At 40.7% G+C, this 18,882-nt stretch overlaps 1 protein-coding gene across 2 annotated transcripts in view; it reads left to right on the top strand.

The window, feature by feature from the left end:
* The window catches only part of LOC111226986 (bromodomain-containing protein 4-like), a 30,796-nt gene extending 12,356 nt beyond the window's left edge, over positions 1-18,440 (top strand). For both annotated transcript variants that reach the window (XM_022752320.1, XM_022752318.1), the window contains exons 2-19: positions 5,638-6,028; positions 6,925-7,062; positions 7,159-7,294; positions 7,415-7,746; positions 7,906-8,289; positions 8,395-8,523; positions 9,235-9,465; positions 9,558-9,787; positions 10,205-10,536; positions 10,689-10,784; positions 10,866-11,258; positions 12,187-13,020; positions 13,127-13,233; positions 13,321-13,471; positions 13,596-13,726; positions 13,810-14,015; positions 15,336-15,654; positions 15,894-18,440. In XM_022752320.1, coding sequence (XP_022608041.1) covers positions 5,780-6,028; positions 6,925-7,062; positions 7,159-7,294; positions 7,415-7,746; positions 7,906-8,289; positions 8,395-8,523; positions 9,235-9,465; positions 9,558-9,787; positions 10,205-10,536; positions 10,689-10,784; positions 10,866-11,258; positions 12,187-13,020; positions 13,127-13,233; positions 13,321-13,471; positions 13,596-13,726; positions 13,810-14,015; positions 15,336-15,654; positions 15,894-15,962 — 4,467 coding nt within the window. In that variant the 5' untranslated portion in view covers positions 5,638-5,779 and the 3' untranslated portion in view covers positions 15,963-18,440. The remainder of the gene's footprint in view (positions 1-5,637; positions 6,029-6,924; positions 7,063-7,158; positions 7,295-7,414; positions 7,747-7,905; positions 8,290-8,394; positions 8,524-9,234; positions 9,466-9,557; positions 9,788-10,204; positions 10,537-10,688; positions 10,785-10,865; positions 11,259-12,186; positions 13,021-13,126; positions 13,234-13,320; positions 13,472-13,595; positions 13,727-13,809; positions 14,016-15,335; positions 15,655-15,893) is intronic.
* The last annotated feature ends 442 nt before the right edge of the window (positions 18,441-18,882 follow it).

Here is an 18,882-nt window from a genome sequence, read left to right as displayed (position 1 = left end):
CTTGTTCTTCTGTGTCCCCTCTAGGCTTTGAGTCAACATCTTCCCTCCAGCTTGAGTCATTAAGTCAGCATCCTTTAAGACTTTGTACACAGCTATACAATGATAATGGATTGCAACTGGAAGATTACAATTTCCCACTGGAGACATCATATAAGATTCCAAGACAGCTCAGTAGTGATACTGAATAGAGGACTTTGAGGTCCTTTAATTTATATTCTGCAATGTCTGGGCATTACAAGTTTGTATATGATTATTATCTTGACACCCAGCAGTATCTCTCTCATTCACATTTTAATTTTAACAAAAGGCTCTTTGTAGTTGACATATATTTTTATAAATGAAACTGGCACACTCTTACTATGGTAGTCTATTCTGAGTAACCAGAAAAATAGAAACTGCAGTACAGTATGGTACCATAGTTCTATGGTACAATATGAGGCTGTAAAGCATTATATCGTTAAGGGTTTTTGTAATATTTAATTACATTTAACACATGGAAGAACAAAATATTAGAATGAACATACAAAAATTCTGAGTAAAACCGAGCCCCATACGCAACAACATGTGATCCACTCTGTTTTGTGACACAATCCTCCAATAACCATAAAAATACATTCAAATTTTCTGCAACTTGTTCCACAGTAGCCCTTCTGTGGAAATGATTTGTAGTGGGCTATCTTGCCCTCTTGCATCAGTGATGGGTCGATTTATGGTTTGTCTGTCCTCAGACTACTATTTGTATGTAACCCCTGCTGTCTCAGAGCACCATATAAGTCTTGCGGTTTCAAAGATGCTCCCACCCAGTCCTCTGCCCATAATGATTTGACCATTGTCAGAGTTTCTCAGGTCTTTACACCTGCCTATTTCTCCTGCATCCAGTGCGTTGATTGCAAGAACTGACTGTTCATTTATTGTCTAATGTATCCCAGACCATGACATACTCCATTGTTATGAGAAAAAATAGGTTTGGTTTGCTTAATCTGTGAGTGGTCATAATAATTTTGTGCATGGGTATATGTTTATATGCTGTGAAGGGGTCAAGACATGCAGATGTGCATTGTCACCATCATCATTGAATTATGCAATCACAGCCTTAGCCTGAACAGTTTTGCCAAAACACAACTTCCTCGTATTCGCCTGGGTAACCATGTTAGTGTTTATCTGTGATTGCAAGCCTGTCATATTGGCTATGATGGCAGATTATGTAAATTTATTTTCTGTCAGACTTCCTGATAACTACACTTTGTTATACTAGTTTGACTAGGTCATCTATTTTTGTGTTGCCTTACACTATACAAAATATCTCTATCTCCATTATGTTAGTTAAGGTCACTTTTTTGAAATGCAGGTTTTCTTTGGGTCACATTATTATTTAAAAAAAAAAAAAAAATCAAAAACAGTTACTACAGAATGCCTACAAACCCATCTCAAGGAAGGAAGATGACTCAAGAAGCTTTCCAATGTTTTAAAGGCCATGTGTTTCTTGAGCTCTGCTTAGTCTAGGTGCCTGTACTGTCCCTTTAGATCCCATGGTTCACTTACAATTGCTATGAGGAGCCAAATATTCCTGCAAGTGATGTGTGGTGAGTTGGCAAGAGCTTTTGGGTTTTCATATCTTTGACAGCCAGTGATCAGTTGTCAAAAATCTGACAATGAAGGCTGGTGGGAACAGCAGCTGTTGAAGCTGTCTATTGCAATCTCTTATGCACACCTGTACAGTATAGTGCAATTTAGTGCAACAGCATCTGTTAAAGTTGACAGAGAGGTAACTTTTCCCCATGACAGCTTGTTTTGACACAATAAATTACTTACAGTGAGTGCGAAAATAGGGAACCTGCAACATTCAAGTAAATTTTTATGTGTAATTTCTATGGTGCGTATTAAAACACTACTTAATTAGTTCATAACTCAGTGAACACAATTTTTACAAAAATAACGGAATCAATCGCAGTGGCACACTTCAGTAGCTAGAGCTAACCACATTTAAGCAAATCTTGCTGAAGTTGTGTGCATTGCTCTTGAACCTGTCGTACAGATAGTCACTTTATTTTTTCCTTATGGATGACAGTGGTCATGTGGGTTTAGGGGTGGGCGATATGGCAAAAATATCATATCACGATTTTTTAAAAATAAAATCACGATTTCAATTTTATCACGATCTTAAATTGGAAAAAGAAAAACAGACAATTTAGACCAAAGAACCTTTCTTAACAGATTAGTCAAACTTATTGTCAGTTGTTTAGAGTGCAGTGATTAGTCAATTGATTTTAGGTGATTGACAGAAAATGAATAAACTACTTTGATAATCGATTAATTGTTTCAGTCATTCTGTTCTTGGCCAATGTTCTGTTCTCAAGTGTGACAATTTGCTTTTATTCCCTCATCATGACAGTATGACTAAATTAAATATCTTAAGGTTTTAGACTGTTAACCAGACAAGACAAGCAAATTGAATATCTTACTGTGGCCTGTGAAAATTTTCTCTGTCTTTTTAACATTTCACATACTGAAGCATCAGTGAGAAAATAATTATCAGATTAGTTACCTCGGCCAAGGAATCTATGTTTTCACTAGTGTTAGTTGGTTGGTTTGTCAGCAATATTAAAAATACTGAACCAATTTTCACAGAACTTGGTGGAGGGATGGGGCGTGGGCCAAATTTCAGGGCAGATCCACATCATTTACTATGAATTTGAGTTTTTTTCCTCTGAAGTCTGGTGTATCTTGTTTGACACTGACCTTGGCAGGGGTATATGCGCTACTGAGCTCATTTTCTATTTGATAATGAAAGTAATCGGTAGTTGCAGCCCTACATTTGTTTTGTCTTTGAAATATTAAAAGTATATTTTCAGCAATCTTACCCAGCTTTGATGTTTTGCTGTATTGAGCAAAATTAGCCATGTGCACACTCATTGTCTTGGGCCTAGACAGTTTGTGCTTGTTTATTTTGCTCTTATTTGTCAAGTCTTTTTGCCTCAAGCTACACTTCAAGTAACATCTGTGTTACACTGGTACTGTTTCTTTTCATGTGTTGTCATTTAACATATTGGTCAGTTAGTCAGATTCTCCACTGCATTTGAGTGCCTTGGGCAGGCCAAGGCAGCGATCATGTGGTGTACAAACCGCTTCTCTCCTCTCAGAAAGTGACTCAACAGGAATGTGATTAGTCACAGATCTATACAGTGGTGTGTGTTTATCTGCCTTTTGTGGGGGTGGATTTCAGTGTGTGAGACTGGAAGACTAACTTGTGTCTAATAGAGACTTGAATACACAACCTTATGATCAGTTTTTTTTTTCCAGAACATTCTTGTTGTTCCTTAGTCTATTTTTAGTCAGTTATTTCTAGATTATTATTTGGCCTTATTGTTGTCTTAACAGCCTTTGTGTGTATCTTGAATATGATGTCCCTGACTGCCTGGGAGAGGACATTATGTAGGACTGAGCACTGCGTAGTGGAACACACAGTCCCTCAGCTGCCAGATGACGCTAACCCCCCTACCCCTCACCCTTGTCCGCCCACGTCCCTAAACACTCCCAGGTCCTGAGACAAAATAGGAAGACAAAGATCCAGGAAAAGCACACACATGCTAGAGCCAAACCTTAACCTAAACAACCTCTGAGCACTTCTGACTACAATGCAGATCTCTTAGGATGTCATTTAACATTTATAGCTTTTGAATGAATTATCAGTAGTAAGATGATGTCAACTTTTATATCTGAAGTTATAATTAATTACATATGATTTTTTATATATTTTGGCTACCCTTGTACATTTTTTTACGTTTTTATTCAAAATAGAGATTAAACTGTAAAATTAAGGGAAAAACATGTCCGGTCTTCTGTTGTCTCCCTTATACTTTTAAGTGTAATTTCTCATTCTAGCACCCAGTAGCACACAAAGTTCCACATACTGTCAGCTCTTCTTTTTTTTAATTAAAACGTGCATCAAGTTGAGAGGAAGTTTTGGGAATTGGGGACACTAACATAATCTAAGACTGTTGTATCTTAACTAAGCCTTAAAGTAAAGCTGTACAGTGAATGAAATCTTGTATCTATCTGTCTTCATTTTGAGGTGTGACTGTTGGTGCGGACAAAACAAGATATTTACTGATGCCACCTCGACTTTGGGCAAATGCGGTCAACATTTTGACCAAACAGTCAGCTAAATGAACAGTAAATAATTAATAATTTAAATAATCATTTGCAGTGCTAGTTGTTGTTTACATGACAACTATTGCTACCATGATTGTATTGAGTCAGGAACATTTTTTCTCCTTATGTGCATTAGATCCTTGATTCCTTGCTGGGCAAAAAACAGACAAGGGAGAGGTGATAACTCTGCCAGGTTCATTATTTTCTTTATCAGGATGCTTCATTCTATATTACCACACTTATGGAAAGGGGAATGTTTGAAAAGATGTAGTTCATATCATGTGTTGTCTGACCACGTCGGAAAGCAAAACTCCTTTATAGGATGGCTGCTCTGAACAGCCACACTCAAAAGCAGGGTAAAAACTGACCCTTACAGAAAGAGGTGAGACACGATGAATCATTTAAATAACGGTGCACACTTTTAGACAGTCTCCTCTGGAAGGCATTCATAGTGTTGCTCTCGGTTGTAGACGAAACGAGCCAGAAGTAGCTTTGTGAAAGAATGATAAAAAAGAGCTTGAGAGAGTAGTTTGCTTACTTTTTCACCAATTCACACCTGACCATTTGGTGTGCGAAGTGGGTGTTAAGGTCGGATTGTTAAATAAATTGTCGAATTCTGGGTCTCCCAAATCCAGTGTCGGAAAGGTATGGGGTGAGGAGGTTTCAAATCTTGTTTGACCATGATCCAACAAGCTCTTCAGTTGGAAAATATCTGCGCCCTTATTACATGGCCACCAAAATGAGAAACTGCTCAGATGTCGGTTAGTAATGTAGCATGAAGCAGAAGTACTTTCACTATGGTTAATTACAGTTGATATACCTTGTTAACTGATTTACAATGGTGGTAAATTGATCAAAACTGCATTTGAGTTTTACGTTAATAAGAATTTAAATGATAGCCAGCCTATCAGAAATTATGGCAATGGCATAAACTGTAATTTTCAACATGTCTTGTGTTCTTAGGTTTGATAATTGATGCAAGATTAAGCCTATCATTGTCATGACCTAGTGTGAAATTTTTCTTACTGAGAAGCCTTGTACTGAACTCGGAGATATAATGTAAACAGGAACCATTAAACATAACTGAGACTGTGTTTGGAGGTGTAAGGATATGCTGAATATCTTGGTATCACAATGTTATCATGTAGTTTGTAGACACAGTGGTCTCCTCCTCAACTTGGGACAATTGAGTATATTTAACCATACTGTCCACCCACTAGAGCAACATAGACAATATCCTCCAATTGATGCTCTACTGTAAGAGAAAAGCACTACATTCTACAGGGAAACAGTGGTAAATGACTATTATGGTGCTACCTTTTGCTGTGCATTTGCAACAAGCAAGGTATCATAGGTCTACAATGCAACTGTTGATGATTACAATAAAATATTGTTAATGATTTTGTTACTGTCAAAATGATGTGAAATCTTATGGATGACTGTTTAGAGACCTGCTAATGACGGTATCCTCTTTTCTCTCTCCAGAGAGTCCAGCGAGGAGTGCAATGGGATCAGCGGTGCTCTGTCAGTGGAGTCTGTGCCGGGGCCAAGACTGAACTGGTGTCCTGCCAACACCACTACCCCTGCCCCTGCTCCAGCTCCAGCTCCCGCTCCGGGGCCCGAGCCCATGCCCAACCCTGTAAGAATGGGTGACGGCCTGGACACTGCGCAGATGTCGGGCAGCAGCAGCAGCAGCCAGGGGCAGGCCCAGTCGTCGGGCAACCCCGTACCCCCAGAGTGCATCAATCCCGACAGGCCGAAGCGCCAGACCAATCAGCTGCAGTATCTGCTCAAGGTGGTGGTGAAGGCCCTGTGGAAACACCAGTTTGCCTGGCCCTTTCATGCACCAGTGGATGCAGTCAAACTTAACCTGCCTGTGAGTACTAGCTTTGTCCCTGTGTGCATGATGCCTCACGCCTCAAAACGCAGTGGACATCGCATACAAATTGTTCTCTGCATCTACACATTCCAGCTGTACATCTGTGATGGTTGTTGTATGTTGATTTACATTTACTGCTGTTTGCCATCCAACTCTCTCCTTTACTGTACGTGCACATACAGTGTTTAAGATGTCAGGGCTCCTTTTTGTTCGTAAGTGTAGCATTAATTCATTTGAATGTATCTTTTATTTCATTGAGGCTGAGTTGAGTGTTTTAATTTCAGCTTGCTCATTGATATGCCTCTGTTTGTACCAGAAAATATTTGAAGCTTATTGATTTAAAAAAAAAAAAAAAAAAAATTTAAGCGGAGAGAGTGTGAAAAACTTGCTTTGTAATTATGTTGTGCTCTGCTTAGTCAGTCGAGTCAATTTCATTTATATAACTCAATATCACATCACTCAGACACAACATTTTGTACAGCATACAACACCCTCTATCCTCAGATCCCCCAAAAAACTGTAAATTGGGGGAAAAAGAATCCCTTAAAACACCTTTGTCATACATCTTTATATTTGAGATGTCTTTGTTGGCAAGGACATCAGTTGATTTCAAGATATCACTGACACCATTAAGATTTATTTTGATAGAAATGTTTACAGATAGTATGAATTATAGAATGTTTTCAAATCCAAAATAAGTCACTTACCTTGGTTAATTATAAAATAAATTATTGCAATTTCTTCAGAAATTAAGCAATAAGAGAATGGGGAATGTTTTGACTTCTAATGTTTTTTCAAAGCTAGCTTCAAATTAGCTTAATCAAGCCAGTAGAGAATGTATTGTATTGTTGTGTAACATGCATTGTTGACATACTTGTATGCAACCTTTTCAGGACTACTACACAATAATCAAAATTCCTATGGACATGGGAACAATCAAGAAAAGGCTTGAGAACAGTTACTACTGGAATGCCCAAGAATGTATTCAAGACTTCAACACGATGTTTACCAACTGCTACATATACAACAAGGTAACATAGTTGTACACTGGAGCCATTACTACCATAAAGTGTCAAACATTCTGATATGCCTCCACTTTTACTAAGAGTGTTTGTCTCCCCCTGCAGCCTGGAGATGACATAGTCTTAATGGCTGAGGCTCTGGAGAAGGTTTTCCTCCAAAAGGTCACAGAAATGCCTCAGGATGAAACTGAGATTGTTGTCATGACAGGGAAAGGACGTGGACGGGGCAGGAGAGAGGGAGGTATGTGATTTTTTTTTTTTTTTTTTTTTTTTTCCCTTAAATGCTGTTATATTTAGTCAACACACATTCTTGTAGCTGTCCTTTGTCAGATAGGATAATTATTTATATTCTCTCATCAAGGTCTGAACTTGAAACCAGGGCCCATCATTGATTCTTCGTCCACGACTCCTCAAACTCGCGGTCTGTCCAACCTCTCAGCAGCGCCGCAGACCAGAGGACCAGTGCAGGGCCCGCCTTCACTACCTCCCCAGCCTTTGATGCAGGCCCACGTGCCCCCAACGTTACCTAGCCATGCGCCACAGCTTGGAGCTCCCTACTCCCTGGGCCAATCAGACTGCGCTCCTCAAGTTCCCATCATGACTTCTGTGCCTCCCCCTGCTCAGACACCCCTTCCCCCAACATCCATCCAGAGCACTGCCCCCATGCTGCAGAATCCTATAACCATGACCAAAGTGAGTGTGACTGACACAGGGAAATATGCTTGGGCAAGTGGTCTCATTTTTGACAATGCTTTGGGACAGGTGTGGTTATGTTCTGGCATCACTCTAATCGTTTATTTCCTTTTCCTTTTGCCCCATGTCTGTGCTTTCTTTATGTTCACTGCTATCTAGCAAAGAAAGAGCCAGAAAAGGAAAGCAGACACTACAACGCCCACAGCAAATGACCAACTCAGTGAATCTTCGCCAGCAGAGTCCAAATCTGGGAAGACACTACCCAGACGAGAGAGTACCAGACCTACGAAACAGATGAAGAAGGAAGCCCCAGACTCTCAGCATCACATAGGCATGGGGATTGGACTCAGCGCACCAAGTGGAGGTCATAGCCCCAAACCACAAGATCAGCTGGGATATTGTGCTAGTCTGGTTAGGGAGATGCTGTCTAAGAAGCATGCTGCTTACGCCTGGCCCTTCCACAAACCTGTCGATGTGGATGCACTGGGACTACACGATTATCACGATATCATCAAACATCCCATGGACCTCAGCACCATCAAGGTGTGTTGAAGACACAAGGCATAGTTGATCAAGGGTACCATAAGTTATTTAAGAGAGTGGACTTGTGGCATGGCAAGTAATTAATATCCTTGATGTGTTTAATAGGCCAAGCTGGAGAACAGGCAATACCGTGAACCCCAGGAGTTTGCTGCTGATGTACGATTAATGTTTTCCAACTGCTACAAATATAATCCACCAGACCATGAAGTGGTAGCTATGGCACGAAAATTACAGGTAAATATAGTCTAACATGTAAACAATGTTACTTTGGTAAAATTAAATTCGTTTAGAGTTTTATTAATCTTAAAGCAACTAGCTGATCTTCACTTTAAGAAAAGATTGGCCAATTACCGGTGCTGTTTTAGTTTACATTTGAAAGAAAAATCAATTTTAGATTGTGTGTTGGCAAAAGCATTAGTATTTTCCACAGATTATTCACAGTACCACACAAAAAACACTGAGCCAGGATGCTGCCTCAATGCTCAGTCTAGCTTAATTTACTCAGACCCTGAACAACATGTATTTGATTTTTTTGTGTGTTTTTGTTGAACAATAAAACTACTCAACCAGAGGTTTGTTCTATTTGTTTTCACCGCACTAGTCTATCATATCCTTCAAATTTCTGTCTTAATGTTTACTGTTCAATTCTATTATATTTGTCCCTCAAGGGCCGATTCAAGGCAGCGAGTCGGCAAAGTCTAACAAAGCACACATAGACAACTCACCTACAAACAAAACAATCAGAGTTATTAAAAAGAGTTAAAATACACAAGGCTCGATAATAGTGGCCAGTACAAATCTGACCAAGAAAGTCCAATACAGAAAGGCACACACTGGGTCAAAAAAAAAAAAGCATTCAAGTCAAAAGTTGTGGTGTTTTGAGTCTATACCTCCAAACATACACATACATTTAGGTTAATTTGTTTGTGTCTTTTCATTTTGTAGGATGTCTTTGAGATGCGATTTGCCAAGATGCCAGATGAACCTGAGAGCAAGCCTCTGGTTTCTGCCCCAGCCCCTACACTTCACCATCCTGCCCCTGTTAAGCCCCAGCCTCCTTTGGCCCATGTCGCCTCATCTTCAGACAGTTCCAGTGACTCATCCTCTGAGTCTGAGTCTTCCACAGATGACTCTGAAGAGGAGAGAGCCCAGAGGTTGGCAGAGCTCCAGGAACAGGTCAGTGATCAGAGAAGGTTCAGAATGGCTGCAAATTAGTTGTTCAGCCCTTGTTACCCTTTGTTGAGGACTGGTCTCTTCTCTTGATACAGTTGAAGGCTGTTCATGAGCAGCTGGCTGCCCTGTCTCAACCACAAGCCAGCAAACCAAAGAGAAAAGAGAAGGAAAAGAAAGAGAAGAAAAAAGATAAGCATAAGAAGAAAGGAAGCATGGCTGGCCTAGTAGATGAAATCCAGGATGCTACACCTGTTCCACAGCTCTCCAAGAAGACCAAGACCAGTAACAATAGTAACAAAGAGCTTATTCCCAAGAAGAAACCCAGGTGGGTATTAAACTTTGTCCATGTCAAGCTGCTGGTTAGAGCAGCTCCTTGATATTAGATGTTTGTTTTTTTTAGCTACCAGCTTGTCATTGCACAATGTGGTATTAGACTTGCTCAGTTCTATATGCCCCATATTGTTATGCTCTTACTGTGTAACTGGTCACAATTGAGAGGATCATCTGAGGACATGTTTTAAATGTGTTTTTTTTTCTTGTAAATAAGTATGACTGTTAAAAGATTGATCATTGTTAAGAAACTGACTGGTATCTTTTAGGTAATCTTTATCATGTCTTCTTTGTGTGTGTTATTGTTTAAATTAGCCTGTTTGTAGTCGTAAATCACAGCTTGAGCTGCATTTCTAGAAAGACTTCTCAGTATTACATATTGGTAAACTATACGTGTGTTTTGCCTCTGTAGTAAAAAGGAGGGGATGAAAAGCAACCATCCCTCCAACATGCAGCCAGTTCCCAGCCTGGAAGATGACCTGGGGGCAGCTGGGTCATCAGCTACAGGGGAAAAGTGCAAGCCTATGACATACGAGGAGAAGAGGCAGTTAAGCTTGGACATCAACAAGCTTCCTGGTGACAAGCTTGGTCGTGTAGTGCATATTATCCAGTCCAGAGAGCCCTCACTCAAAAACTCAAACCCTGATGAGATTGAGATTGACTTTGAGACACTAAAGCCTTCTACTCTACGCGAGCTGGAAAGATATGTGTCTTCCTGCCTCCGCAAGAAGAAAAAGGTTCCAGGTGAGCCACTGTAGGAAAATAGTTTGGGAACTGGTCACTCTCTGTGTGTGATTGTCTTGTTTACTTTGAAGTATGAAATTACTATGGGTAATTAATTTCACATTTGCTGCTTTATTCTGGAAAAGCATGAACACGTGGTTGTCTTTTTGTAGTTGAGAAGACTGTGGAGTCCTTGGCTACCTCCAAAAAGACTGGATCTTCTTCAGAGAGCAGTGGCTCCAGCTCAGACAGTGAAACTGAGGCGACAGGTAACTTAGTGTATTTACCACTCAAATGCCCCAGTCAAAAACACCAAATGAAGTGTCTAATCTTTATTTCACTTTTGTCAGGAATTATAAAACAGCAGAAGAAGAAGGGCCAGTCTGTGAAGGAGGGGAAGAAGACACATCCTCACACTCAGAGCGGCCCTGCTCAGCCTGGACTTAATTCCCAACCTGCAGGCCTTCAGTCCAGCAGTCAGATGAAGCACCATCAGCAGCAGCAGCAGCATCAGCCATCTCCTGCAGGCTTCATGGCTCCTCCTGTAGCTGCTCTCGAGTCTTCCCAGTTACTGGAGACTAGCTTTGAGTCCCTGCCGCCTTTCGGTCAACCCCTCATGCATCTGTCCCACCACACAGGCAACTCCTCCTCACCGCCACCTCCACACCTCAATGCTCATTCTGGGCCGGCGTCACCAGAGACCCACCCCTTCCTCAACCAGCATCCCGTCCTCCCATCTCCAGGTAAGGCTGTATGCAGTCTGCTGCACTTTTGACAGGTACAGAAGTAATGGCTACTTAGAAATTCATTGTTTCTGCAAGTGTAACTGTAGTCCTTCGAACAATAATGGCTCCCACAAAGTCAACAATGCTGTTGTCAAAATTGGCGCATGCTTTTTCCTGCATTAATACTGCAGTACATTTTAGTTTTCATTTAACCTACAATAAGCTAGTTTCCTTTAACCTGTCCTTATAATAAACTAAACACTTATTACATACATACACCATTAAACATTTAATCAGACTGGTCTGTTGAGCACAGCCATTCAATTTTATTTTAATGTTTTATTTTAACTTGCCATTCTTTGCTGTTCAGAAAATATATGAATAAGCAGTAATGTCTCCTGCAGTATTTATCTGTAATACACCATGGGCGTGTACTCATTGCCAGATGAGATTGTGTTCCAATTGGGGTCATGTTCCTTAAATTAATCAATCAATCAATTAGGCTTTATTTGTAAAGCACTTTTCATACAAACAATGTAACAATTTAAGTGCTCTACAGAATAAAAGCAATAAAAAGAATACCTCCATCCACGCAATGAGCAATAAATGACTATTATAAATAAAAGTTTAAGTGAGTAAATTAAATAATACGGTAACAGAAGACATGCTATTGTAAATCTGCAAAAGGCAGAAAAACAAAGATAAAGATAAAATAACAAAATACTAAAAAGGATGAGATGTGTTGAAGTGAGTAAAACCAGAAAGAAAAGGTAGGATTTAAAAGAACAAAAATAAAATTGGGTTTCACCAGATCCCACAAATAACTGCAAAGTACACTTACAAATTATTATTATTATTGTTTTTTGGAGTAAACTCTGTCAAGGATCACAATATATTAATGATGCATTTTGTTTCTTCCTCCTTTGTTTGTAATGTGCAACCTTAGCCTTGCACAGTTCCATGCCTCAGCAGCCTTCTCGACCCAGTCATAAGGCAGCACCTCTTCATCCTAAACCCCCTCAACAGCAACCAGCCCCTCCTCAGCAGCAGCCAACCCTGCAGCAGCAGCAGCAGCAGCAGCAGCAACAGCATCAACAGCAGCAGCAACTGCAGCCTCAGTCAGCAGCACCACCACAGCATCAGCTCCCTTCTCAGATCCTCCACCCTCCTCAGCCTCTCCATCAGCGGCCCATGTCCCCCCCAACGCTCACACCCCAGGGCTTGCTGTCTTCCCAACCTCCCCAGATGCTGCTGGAGGATGATGAAGAGCCAGGGTCGACAACACCTATGAACCAAGTACAGTTATACCTACAGCAGTTCCAGCAAGCCCGTCAGCCCCAGCAGTCCATGCAGTCGCTCCAGGCGCAGGCTCGTCAGCAGCAGCAGCAGCAGCAGCAGCAGCAGCAGCAGCAACAACAACAACAACAAGGACCGCCTTCTCTTCTGCAGTCTGTCCAGGGACAAGCCCAACTCTCGTCTCAGACCACGCTGCCTACTCCCCAGCTGCCTGTTCAGTCCCAGGCTCAGCCAGCCCCATCACTTCAGGCCCCATCCCAACAGATGCCTCTACACCAGGCCCGCCACATGCAGCATAATCAGCAGCAGCAACAGCAGGCACAACAGCAGCAACTGAACTACCAGCAGGGTCCTGGACTAGCTGGTCAGTCCCAGGGATCACAACACAAAGTATCCATGCCCACCAACAAAGCACAACAGATCATCCAGCAGCAGCAAGAACAGCCCTCCCCTCGCCCGACCAAGGCTGACCCTTACAACACAGGTGAGTCACAAACATTTAATTTGTAACTGGTGATAGAAGCAAAAACTGTTGCGGTACAAATGAATGACATTGACTGAAGTTTAATGCCCCTCCCTTCTGCTGACAGGTCACATGAGGGACAACCCATCCCCTCTCATGATGCATTCCCCACAACTTCCCCAGTATCCACCTGTGTCTCACCAGTCTCCACCTCACAACATGCAGCCCAAAAAGGTGAGGAACCTTCACTGGTCGGACAAAGTATTTTTGGTGGGTTTAGTGCAGAACTAATATTGGGTTTTCCATTGTCTTGCCAAGCAGCAGAGGGCCCCTGTGAGCCAAGGTGGGTTAAAGGAAGAGAAACTTCCTCCATCACCAGTGATGAGAGGAGAGCCATTTAATCCTGCAATGAGACCAGACCATCACAAACATCCTGACAACAAGCCTTCTCAACCAGGCCACAGCCAACAGAGTGCGTACCAAGACTTCATGTGTTTCCTCTCACTTTCTGCATTTAAAACATGAATGAAGAAGAAGCTGCACAAGATACTGACACCATTCTTGTGTGTACTTGTGTGTGTACTTGTATTAAGCAGATGTGAAGTCCATGGACAGCTCGCGACCGGTCATTCGCTCTTCTGAGCCCAGTGTGCCGCCTTCCTCTCTGCAAGAGAAAGATAAGTTCAAGCAGGAGTCCAAGGTGCCCATTGCCCCCAAAAAAGTACAGGTGTGTGTAAGAGACACTACAAAATTATTTCATTCACCTCATTCAGTTCCTTGTGTGTGAACTTCCTGTCTGTGTTTTGTCAGGATGTGAAACTAAAGAATATGGGCTCATGGGCCAGCCTGGCACAGAAGTCCACATCTACACCCTTATCTGCAGTGAAATCATCGAGTGACAGTTTTGAGCAGTTCCGCCGTGCTGCCCGGGAGAAAGAGGAGAGGGAGAAAGCCCTGAAGGCCCAAGCTGAGCAGGCAGAAAAAGACCGGCTACGCAGAGAGCAGGACAAACTACGGTAAGGTTGTCAAGAAGGAATACACAGATGTCTGCAATTTTTATCTCATGAGGGACTGTTGTGTTTTGAGCAGATATACCTATCATTAATTTGTTTTATATTTGATTCACACAACTACAATATGAAAATAAGAGAAAATGTATAAAAGAGCAAGCTGACTCGCTGTGCAGTTTTGAAAATGTGAAACTATTGACTATTGGCTTACCTGTCATTTGAACTGATAGAAATTGATACTCACCATTGTTGGTCATTAGAAATATTAAATCATAGGTTTACAGACTTTAATGCCTCTCTGTTGCAGTCATATATTTACAGATTGAGCACAGCTTCAAAGAGTCTCAACTGCCCAAAGAAATCAACAATGTAGAGCTTTAAGTAATGTATAAAGTATAGTAATACATTTGTGTTTGGGCAGGATGCCTGATGTTAAATAAGACATGGGAAGCCTTGGACCATAAGGTGATGTCATATGCCCCCTAGTGGCCATATCATAGGATCACAACAGCCACTGAGAATCGTTTGTAACTAATGACAACAGGAGGGGTTGTTTCACATGTCAAAATTCAAACCTGGAAAGATTATAATAGATTATATGCATCGGTTGGTGGAGTGTTAATGTCAGGCCTATAAATCAGTACATATGGGTGTCTACTCTTCCTTAAGCCATTGCATATTTACAGAGGAGTTTTAATAATGTCTGAAACTAACAAGTCCTTGTTATTTAACAACTCGTTCAGTAGGCTACAGATGTTCAAGACACTATAATCACTACACGTCTTAATAATGAACCTCATGTACAGATTACAAAGCTTTCAATCCTTTTATTTCAGAAATTAAAACATACATTTTAAAGTTAAAGGAGTGTTGGCCACCAGATATTTTACCTGTGTTAGGCTAGTGTAAGTGTTTCCATGTGTTGTAACTGACACATCATAGGCTTACTTTAGCTGGATAAAACAAAACTCAGTTCTATGATTCAATAAACAATAGTGAGAATAGTGAGAGATAAAGTTTAGCTCATCAGTGTTGGATCTTTTGCTTTTAACATATCCCAAATTTAGAAACCAGTTAGCTGTAGCAGCCAGTTACCTTTAGCTAAAACACGTCTGTACAGATCTTTAGGCTTGTTGTATAGCCTTACACTTGACCTTGTTGTTGGCTCGTAGTTTATATTTAGCTCAGCCATTTTTCCTGTGAGACACCCAGGATGGCACCAGATGTAGCTTCAAGGATATCTCTTACTCAGACATGAAACCCCACGGCTATGTGAAAAGTATTTGATTTCACCTGGTGTGAATTATTGGCCTGAATGTTTTCCAGAGGTCGGGATGAAGAGGACGTCATGGAGCCAAGCAGAAGGGTGCACGAGGAGCCACGCAGGCGTCTGGAACAGCAGCACATCCAAGTCCCTTCACAACAACAGCAGCAACAGCAGCAACAGCAGCAGCAGCAGCAGCAACAACAGCAGCAGCAGCAGCAGCAGCAGCAGCAGCAGCAGCAGCAGCAGGAGCCCCAGCCGACTACCATTCAGCAGCCTCCTCAACCCCCCACACCGCCGCAGCCCACCACACAGAACCCACTAGACCAACAGAGGGAGCTAGCACGCCGCCGAGAGCAGGAGAGGAGGAGGCGAGAGGCGGTGAGATGACTGTTTAGCATTTAGTTTAATATGATGCTAATTTCTATTTAATAGAATATTATAAAGGAATAGAATTATGAAAGATGTGCACCATAGATTAAGAGCTCAATTTGAAGACAGTAGCAGTAATAATTGTAATTATATTTGTAGGTGTAGGAGCGATTTTCAAGAAATTAAAAGCACACTCTCAGGAGAAATGAATGCAAAGGAAATGCTAAGTTGTTCTTTTCTCTCTCCAGATGGCAGCAACTATTGACATGAATTTCCAAAGTGACTTAATGGCTATCTTTGAAGAGAACCTGTTTTGAGGAGAGGAGCAACTGAAACGTAACTGCAAAAACAAACAAAAAAAAAAAAAACACATGAAAAAAAAGAAAAAAAAAAACTTGGATGATGTACACTTCCTCTAAAGTGAGATTTGGTGACCACGCACCACAGAGGGACATGGACTGTATGTAGATATGAGAGGCGCTCGGAGACTTGAGTACAAACGCTGGACGAGGAGGACACAGCTCACTTTGCCCCTGTGGACGGAACACACACAACACATGGGGATAGTCTCATTGTTTTGGATGTAATTTCCTGGGAATTTGGCATCGTCTGCCTGATATCTCGCAACATGAGCAAAAGGACCCCTGTTGGCACAGTTGCCTTTTTCACACTTGTTTCTAACGGTGTGCATGGGCGCAACAATAATTGCAAGAGTAAAGACATCCCAATAACTATGAAAATGCTCTGATAATGTACTGACACACTGCGCAGAGGCGTTTTGAAACTGCCAGATGTCTGAGGTGATGAAGAGGACTGGTCTTTTATGTTCTGTTTTGTTTTTGTTTGTTGTAAGTGAACACATGAAATGGTTGGGGGGGCGGGCAACTTCCATACTGTAAATCATGTATATTTCTCAGCAGAGAAGGTACACTTTGCCTTACACCTCTTTCCTAAACAGACCATTATGTTCTGTGGCCTGCACACATGGACAAACCAATAACATTTACAACCAGGAGTAGGAGCAGCGCAGATCTTTTTCATCATCTAGTATCTACTGTAAAGAAGTATTTTCTTATACTACAATAACTGTTTATTTTGGATCTTTTTTTCCTCTCTTTGAATCTTCACACCGACACACTCCGCCACTTATGTCTATGCCAAACAACCCATTAACTTTTATGCTCAATTACTTGTCCTAAAATATGATAGGTAGCTAGTGAAAAAACCCTGAATATATGCATTATCATAGTTCCAGCAAGTATTTTATCAAAGACTGAATCAGTTGAAGTTTTCATCCTGCCTTGTATTTTTAATTTAAAGCCACAACAGGAAATCGTTAGCAGAAGAGTGGAAAGGTCCAGCCGTCTCTGAGCTTTAGTTGGAATATAATTTCACTACAAGTGTTGCACCATTCTTTGTATTTTTACACTTTTAGACATAATGTTGGAAATGTTCATATCATTGGCCTGTTCACAACAGTCACACTACTGAATCAGTTAAGAAGTGAGAAGATGAGGAGACCCTTGCTGTTCCCCCTGTGTGTGCTCTGGTCTTACCAAAAGGTTTTGATCAAATATCAACAAGCAGAGTGTTCAAAGCAGGGAGAGGACAGTCAGGGGAATAAGACAAACACTTACCACCTTTCTGTCCCTGAGGTTAGTAAAAATAGTCGAAGGGATCTGCAGGAGCTCCTAGTAAATTTTTGCGTCAAATAGTCACCACGGGCACACTGTCGACAATACAAAATAAAAAGACAAACAATTACAAAAATTACGAATCAGAAAATGCTGAAAAAACAGTTTTGATTTCTATCTTTGTTCTTGTTCGATAATAGTGGATGTGAGTTATAATTCTGTTTTTGGAGACATTGTTTGGACTGGGGATGGGTTGAAATCTGAATGCATCTCGTCCTCACCACTTGTCTCTTATGGTGTTTTTCTCCAGTGCCTGTATTGTATTGCAATTCTCGTTGGATTATATTACACTTTGAGGGGGTTTAGAAAGGGGTGAGTCGGGAATGGGTGGTGTAATATTTGAATGGGGAGGGAGATTTTTGAAAGAGTTTGAGTAAAAAAATAAATAAAAAAAGGAAAAGACAGCATTTTATATTTTACCCGTTGTCAATATTCGGGTTTTAAATTTAGTTTTAGCTGGACTTCTATGAGTGTACACACCTGACAACTACTTTCTCATTTTGTTCAATCAGCAGATTTTAGGTAGATATGTTTCAGCGTTGCCACACTAGCATTTGAGTCTGGTCTGTGAGTGTGACTGTGTAAATTTGGACGGCTGTGTGACTGTGTGTGTTTTTGTTTTTGTTAAAAAATTTTTTAAGTGTGTGGTGCAAGGAGGCATGTTCCACAGTGTAGATATGCATTCTATTGAAGGGAGGCGAAGAAACATAAACAGTACTTCAGGAGAATTTGTTTTTGTGCTTAAGTCACCTTTTTAATTTCTATGAAGTCCACCATATATGAATATATAATTTTTATTATTAGACTGGTTTTGAAAGGGTAAAAAAAAAAAACAACCTTCATTCCTTTTTAGCCTTTTTTTTCTTTTCACAGTAATTGTCGGACATAATGTGCCATGAGTTCTACAGAGAATGTGCTGACCCGCAGCTCAGCCCAGAGTTTGCTTTATTCAGGTATTTTATTTTGTGTTACATGTGTTCTGTTTTGGAGGTTTTGTTCAAACATTTTCCTCGATTATCGTTTGGTATGTGAGTGGTCTATCGAGGTCTCCGATTAAGTCTGTTATGATCATTGAATAAACTCATCTCTTTTATAGAAAATAAAAAAAAATAAACGAAAGTTTGTCTCTTTTAGTCTTTTTAGTCAGTCCAATAACTAATGTGCTTTTTTGGCCTTTTTTAAGCTTTTAAGTTTGACACTTGAACTGTTAGTCAAAATAATAATAATGGAACAACATTATGGTAGGCTGAGTCTCAGTGAATATTAGATACTCAAAAAATTGATTAATTTTGTTGTTTAGCATAGTCTTCATATTCAATGCAACACATTTCAACAAATAGCCGAGACTAAAGGTTTTGTCCACCTTTATATACATAGCAGAAAAGAATATGAGAAATTGCCTCCTCTTTGGGTTATTTTATTTTGAAGGTATTAGTCGGAGGTGTTGGTATGGCATTACGTTTCACTTTACTGCAAAGTCCCAAACTGCAACACTAAATAACACAGCGTTATTACAGTATGTTACTGTCGAATTGAACATGCC

This window comes from Seriola dumerili, unplaced genomic scaffold, assembly GCF_002260705.1.
Source record: "Seriola dumerili isolate Sdu_G_001 unplaced genomic scaffold, Sdu_1.0 BDQW01000169.1, whole genome shotgun sequence".
In the NCBI taxonomy this organism is placed as follows: domain Eukaryota; kingdom Metazoa; phylum Chordata; class Actinopteri; order Carangiformes; family Carangidae; genus Seriola; species Seriola dumerili.
The sequence above is the reverse complement of the archived record's forward strand: the minus strand, read 5'-3'. Positions and strand labels throughout refer to the sequence as shown.